The sequence below is a fragment of the Monomorium pharaonis genome, chromosome 5 (assembly GCF_013373865.1).
Source record: "Monomorium pharaonis isolate MP-MQ-018 chromosome 5, ASM1337386v2, whole genome shotgun sequence".
Taxonomy (NCBI): Eukaryota; Metazoa; Arthropoda; class Insecta; order Hymenoptera; family Formicidae; genus Monomorium; species Monomorium pharaonis.
In genome coordinates, this window is record NC_050471.1 from 17701025 (window position 1) to 17708568 (window position 7544).

Genomic DNA, 7544 nt, shown 5'->3' on the forward strand with positions numbered 1-7544 from the left:
AATTTATAGCTTCATTAGAATCTACAATAAAAAGCTGACCGTAAGTAGGATTTTGATTTTGATCAGTATACAATGCTATATTAATTTGATAATAAATTTGGCCATGTATTTTGAAACAATATGGATCAGGTCTCCTATTTCCAAAATTAACTAAATTAGCGTTAAATGATGCGAATGAAAATGAACTGTTGTAACTACGAATATGTTAGAAAAAATTATTTGATTTTGCATGACTACTATCAAATAAATAACGAAGGAATTGTGGAAATTGAGGCAAAGGTTCTAATATACATCGCACCATAATTACAACAATCATGAAATGAATTTCCTTTATTAGATATTTTTTCAGATGCAAAATGTTTTGCGTTACAATGAACACAAGACACGTCCATAGGACCAATATAATATTCAACTATCTCATTAATTAATGTTGCACTATTGATATTTAAACGAGGCTGTTGTTTTTTTCGTGATCGATAATGGAATTGATATTCTGCACGTGGTCAATCTAATATTCGTCGGTATAATATTTGTAGAATTTTTTCGCCAATTTTATTCTATAACACGATTATCATGTATTGTATCGGAAATACAAATAACTCGTTTGTGTGCTAAGGTAACATCTGAGAAATTTTCTCCAACTTCATCATTCAACTTTATTATACGATTATTATGTATTGTACCAGCGATACAAACATGATTTCTACAATTATTTATTTTTGACATATTCTGGCGACGACGACGTTGATACTCCGCGTGTTTTTCACGACGTCGTTGCTGAAACTCCTCTTTCTCTTCTAAGGTACGCTCTACTTTACGTTTTGACATTTTACAAAAATATAGACATACAATAATTAAAAAGTAAATATAATTCAGTTGTTAAAATACAGTTTTTATATTTTACTTTTTAAACTGTAATATATCGTTAATATACGATATATTATTGCTATTATTATTATTTAAAACAATATATTTATATTTAATTTAAATGCTAGTTTAAATAATCATCATTATTATCATCATCATTATCATTATTATCATCGCCATCGTCATCATCATTATCATCATCATCATCATCATCATCATCATCATCATTATTATCATCAACATTATCATCATCAACATTAATCATAAATATAATTCTTTAAATATTTATTTTTAAATACATATTAATACAATATTATATTCTAATATACATAAGACTATTTAAACAATATTAATATATACAATTATTAAATTTATGTAATAATTGATTTATTTAATGTTATAATATATAATATTTTATATTAATAGTAATATAATAAATAACACAATAATTTAAACACAAATAACTATAATTATATTAATATTAATTTACAATAATAATAATAATTTTAATAATAATAATATTCGGCATGGGTAGCGAGTATTGTGCGCCCCTAGCGGCCCCGAACAGAACCCCCCAAGTCGTGCACCGATGCGGTTCAAATATTAGGCGCGTATGCGAGTTTTTAGTTTTATTAAAACATAAAATAAATTTTATAATAAACATTAGTAATTTAATGGATTATGTTGGAAGTGGTTCGAGAGCGTACGTCGAAGGGGAGAATGTGCTAAAGCAAACCACCTTATATACGTGGAAATAACGTCCAAAAAGTAAAGGAAATGAAAATAATGTGCTTGTGCTCGAAATCAGATTTGTTTGGCTCACCATACAAAATTAATTTAGTTATCAATATAGCTAATAAAATAAGTATATCTTGCATATATATGTTCCTGCCATCGACATATACAGGGAGTCCCAGAGCATACTGGTCACTGTTCATAAAAAGGTAGATGGGATCGAGATGAACATAAAAGGTCAATATTGTTGTGGGTTTGGTCTGCTAATAATCGAGATATAAATTTTTTAAATTATGCGAATGAGAGCGCGCCTTGCGCGCCGAAGGAAGGGCTCGAGCCGCTCGAGCCATAGCACGGCCTACTGTCTCAAGCATTGGCTGCCGGCGGCGGCGGGGGAAAGAAGGAGAAGCGTGGCGTCGTCGCCGTTCCCACGTCTCGCCGCACCGCGCCTAAGCTCGCGTCGATGGCTGCTATGCACACTCGCGATTACATGACGAGATTATGAATTATTAATAAAAATAGGACAAATTTAAATCGTAATAAACTTTTGTAAATAAGAAGGTCGAAAAAAAGAAAGCGATGGAAACGTATGGAACCTGCAAATAATATAATATTTGCTGCATCAAATTCTCTCATCGTTTTTTATGGAATATTAAATTAATGAAGATTTATCACGATTGATTCTTTATACATTCTCCTTTCGTAACCATCTTATTAGAAAATTACGAAATGCACGAAATACTATCCCTAATATGCACTCTTTATAAAATAACACGATAGAAAAATATTCACGTTTGATCTAACGACTTCAGAATAAATTATTCGATGCGACTTCTACGGTAATTATAGGTAATTAGAGATCAATGTTATGTCAAGTATCGTTAGTATGGTTAACTACAAAGGATTTTCTCTTGTATATGATAGTGAACTTCGAGTTTTTTCTATCGTTAATACATTATGAGTCACTGAAAATCTGTCGTAATTCATAATGCAATTAAAGGTAGAAGAAACTCTGAATTCTTTTATTCATTATTGAATTTTTTATTTACTCTTGATTCGTATGTAAAATTGAACTTTGTACTTTTATACTTTGTAATTTAGCAGGAATATCTTTCCCTCTAAAGTATTTACAGAAACACGATAAACGTCATTTTCAACAACAGTTCCAATCAATATTATTAAAGTTTCATTAAATGTCATAAAATTTTTTTAACAAGATTACTATTTTTTAACATTTTTAACATTAAACACGATACGACACTCAGAAAGAAAGTATCGTGCTGATTATTTATCGCAGTTTTAGTGATAATTTTTGATAATTTTTTTTCGATCGTGTGTAACACTAAAAATATAAAGAAATGATAATTGTTAAAATTTTATTCAAATTACACATAATGAAAGTAGAATAGTACAAACTAAAGATGTTGTTAAACGTGGTAATATTTATTGTATTTGTGTACTACGTAGTGCTTGAGAGGGAAAGAGGAAGAGAGAGAGAGAGAGAGAGAGAGAGAGAGAGAGAGAGAGAGAGAGAGAGAGAGAGAGAGGGAGAGAGAGGTGTCATACTAAAATGCGCTTAATATCATAGTATGTTACACTCTTTGTTATAACACAGAAAAATCTTTCCTCTTGATGTAACAATTTCACGATAGCTTAGGCGCGATGCTACGATAATTATGCTTAAAAATTATAATGTTCAATATCATGTATTGTTAACACAACGAAGGATTTTCTTTTATAACCATAGAAAACTTACAGTTTCTTCTACTTTTAATTGCATTATTAATTACGACAGATTTTCAGTGACTCATAATGTATTAACGATAGAAGAAATTCGAAGTTCTCTATCATATACAAAAGAAATCATTTCTAGTTAACCATACTAACGATACTTGACATAACATTGATCTCTAATTACCTATAATTACCGTAGAAGTTGCATCGAATAATTTATCCTGAAGTCGTTAAATCAAACGTAAATATTTTTCTATTGTGTTATTTTACAAAGAGTGCATATTAGGGATAGTATTTTGTGCATTTCGTAATTTTTTAATAAGATGGTTACGAAAGGAGAATGTATAAAGAATCAATCGTGACAAATCTTCGTTAATTTAATATTCCATAAAAAACGATGAGAGAATTTGATGCGGCAAATGTTATATTATTTGCAGGTTCCATACGTTTCCATCGTTTTCTCTCTTTCGACTTTCTTATTTACAAAAGTTTATTACGATTTAAATTTGTCCTATTTTTATTAATAATTTATAATCTCGTCATGTAATTGCGAGTGTGCGTAGCAGCCATCGGGGGGGGGGGGTTTGGAGGTTAGTTTACGTCCTAAGACGAAAACCAGACGTGCTCGACCTCCCACGGGGATATGTGGTCATATGACGTCGTAAGGTGTTATAATAATATTGCTCGCTCTCGAGACTCAGTTTTAAATTACTCTTCCTGTTTTCTTGACAAACTTGTATATCACGTACAATTTCTTCCAATTCTCTTTTCTAATAAGCTCTGTAATGCTCTCCACACCATCTATGTTACGACGATACAACTGGATGCCCATATCAATTCTATCCGCGTTATACCTGTGGCACTGCCATACCAGGTGATCGAAATCTTCTGACTCAGCTCCACATTCACATCTTGAATCCGGTATATAATTTTTTCTTGCTAGTGAGGCATTTAAATTGTAATGATTAGCTCTTAATCTATTAATTAATGTAACAAAATATCTTTCAGTGTTCATCGAACTAAACCATGGCTTTTTACTATTTTTGTTATAGTAATTATTATAGTAAAACATTCCTTTATATCTAAATTCGTTCTTGATTTTTTCCTGAGTAAGGGACCATGATTCCTCTTTATAAAATCTTCGTAGATCACTTATCGGTATCTCTATTTCAGATGAGGCTGGCTCTTCCGCACCTTGTTTCGCCAACATATCCGCGAGTTCATTACCAGTCAGACCTCGATGCGATGGGATCCAAACGAATATCATCTTTTTTTTATTGTTAGTCGATTTTTTGAATCTAGAGTGCAGTCTTTTAATTTCTAATATATACTTATTCTGATATACATCTAATCTATTGTTTTTAAGAGCTTGTAAGACCGATTTACAATCCGAAAAAATTATTACATTATCTCTATCTATACTTTTATTCATAGCTAATTCCATGGCAGTCTTAATAGCAAACGCTTCCGCAGAGAATATAGAGCATTGTTTCGGCAAACTTATATAATAGCCTATTTCATGTTCTTCAAAAACCAAACCGGCACCCACAGAAGTGCATTGTTCACCACTCGATCCATCCGTATATATAATTAATGAGTTTTCCGATAGTTCATATTTATGTTGAACCTCTCTAATTAAATTAATATCTTGATAATTGTAGCTCTTAATATCGTTACTGTTACATGGAATCTTATTAGGTTTTAATATTTTAATTGTTTCACCGATCTCCTCATCATAATCTATTCTATCAGTTATTTGTTTATATGACATATTCCACAGTTCAAACGTATCTAGTGGTGAACCTACTTTCTTTCTATTTACCATAATATGATCCCATGCCTTTCCAATTACACTTCTACAAGTGGCCGGGTTTCTATAATTTGCATATAGCTCTCTCTCCCTCAGTAAACACAAACTATTCCTGATCGTGTTTTCTCCATATTTAAAGATTTTAATACATAAATTTTTTGCTAGCATAAGTGCTCTGTCTCTAATATACATAATTTTTGACTCTGCCATAATAACATTTTTTGGAGTACTATTGCGATATCCTAATGCTGTTCTGATTCCAAGGAATTGTCCTCTTTCTAATTTTAGTTGTAAATTATAATTATTAGGGGCATAAACAAAAGAGCCATAATCCATAATAGATCTTACTAAGCTTTTATATAACATAAGTGACGTATTGACTTCTATACCTCTCGATACACCGCCAAGATATCGCAATAAAGAATTAGCTTTATTTACCTTACCTCTAATTTCTGTTATATGTTTACTGAAGGAGAGATGGTTATCAAACCACACACCTAAAAACTTTGCCGAACGTTGATTCATAATCTTAGTACCCTTAATCTTAATGTATTGATTTCTATCAAATCCAGTCTTCGAAAACTCTACTAAATTAGTTTTTTTTGGTTCTAGTGATAAGCCTAACATTTCAAGGTTTTTCCTAACTTTGTCAATCGCAACTTCTAATAAAATTCTATTATTTATTCTTGAATTACTACTAATATATATCGCGATGTCATCCGCAAACTGTAACACATTAATATCATTCGTTACACCCTTTGTGATTTCGTTGGTATATAGTGCATATAAGACAGGACTAAGAACGGCTCCCTGTGGAAGTCTTCTGCCGACATATTTCTTAACGTATTTTTGGCTACTCACAACAAACTCTGTTTCGCGCGGTACAAGCCACTTTAGTAGAAACAACATAATACCTGGCGGACATCTAATATTTTTTAGCTTCTGTAAGAGGATATCCAAATCCACATTGTCATATGCCGATGCAATGTCCAAAAACCAGCAAGGGAGTAATTACCAACTAGCATGGAACTCTTAACATCTGCAAATAATTTGACTAAATTCTCCGCGCAAGATCTGCCTCTTCTGAAACCATTTTGTGTATGTGATAATATCTTCTCCTTTTCCAACCACCAGATAAGCCGCTCATTTACAAGGCGTTCCATAATTTTCCCAACACAAGAAGATAGGGCGATAGGACGGACCTTTTCTTTTCCGACTTTATCTATAAAGATTACTTGAAATTTTTTCCAGTCATCTGGAATAAATCCAGTCTTCCAAATACAATTATATATGTCTAACAAAGTATTTTGAGCAATTTTAGGTAAGTGTTTAATCATTAAATAATCTACGTGATCTAAACCTGGAGCCGAATCTCTTCTAACCATATTCAAAGCTCTAATTAATTCATTCATTTCACATTCTTGATCTAGCTCGTAATACGTTGATGCGTTGATTATAAATTTCGATACCGTCCTATCTCCCATCACCCATGCCGGGGACAAAGCCTCAATAGTGTTACATACTTCCGTTTCTCTATCTTTTATTTGCCATATATTCCAATTAATCCGTTTCTTAACATTCTTAAAGGTTCTCATGACATTCCACACATATGTAAAACTTGTAAATCTATTTATACTAGAACAAAATCTAACGAAACATTCATTCTTTTTTTGATTGACAGTTTTCCTGGCTAAAGCTCTGTATTTTTTGTAGATTATAAAATCTTGTTTGTCTTTTGTGTGTCTCCATCTATTAAATTTTGTTTTCCTGATATCAAACATATCCTGACACTCTTTATCCCACCATCTAACTTGCTGTTTATACTTCTTTTTTTTTTAACTGCGTTGTATACTATTGCCTTTATGATTAGCGTTCTTTTTGTTATTACCATCTATTGTATTATTTCCCTTTTTCCCTGATGCGATATTAACTGATTCTATCATAACCCTAATAACTTTATTGTAAAAATTAAAAAATTCTGTCGGGTCGGTCTGGCATTGATTAAATTTTTTTTCAATGGGCCATTTATCTTCAATTATTTTTGAGTACCGAGTCCAATCTGTAAGTTTTTTTGATATTCTATTAGAAAGTTTATTGTATGGGATAAATATTAAATCTATTACCAATCTAATGGGAAAGTGATCCGATTCCCAAGTATCGTTTATTTGTTTATAATCTATAAAATCTGATAAATTGTTATTTGTAAAGATTAAATCCAAATTTGATGGAGACTCGTTGTTATAGTTAAGTCTAGACATTGTATTCATATTGAGGCATATATAACCCTTATTAAGCATTGATAAATATAATCTTTCTCCATTATAATCTGTGTTTCTGCAATTCCATATACTATGGTGAGCGTTAAAGTCGCCCATAACTATTGAATCCTGATCATTCC

The 7544-nt window shown here is 31.5% G+C and overlaps 1 protein-coding gene across 1 annotated transcript; it reads right to left on the bottom strand.

The window, feature by feature from the left end:
• Window positions 1–3931: 3931 nt before the first annotated feature.
• LOC118645672 lies at window positions 3932–6089 on the bottom strand. Its single transcript, XM_036287279.1, has one exon. It carries the CDS (start codon window positions 6053–6055, stop codon window positions 4040–4042), a length of 2016 nt encoding a protein of 671 aa, XP_036143172.1. The 5' UTR covers window positions 6056–6089; the 3' UTR covers window positions 3932–4039.
• Window positions 6090–7544: the final 1455 nt, after the last annotated feature.

Coding starts and splice junctions, on each gene's coding strand:
- LOC118645672 (XM_036287279.1), bottom strand. CDS start 6,055: ATGTTGTTTCTACTAAAGTGGCTTGTACCGCGCGAAACAGAGTTTGTT.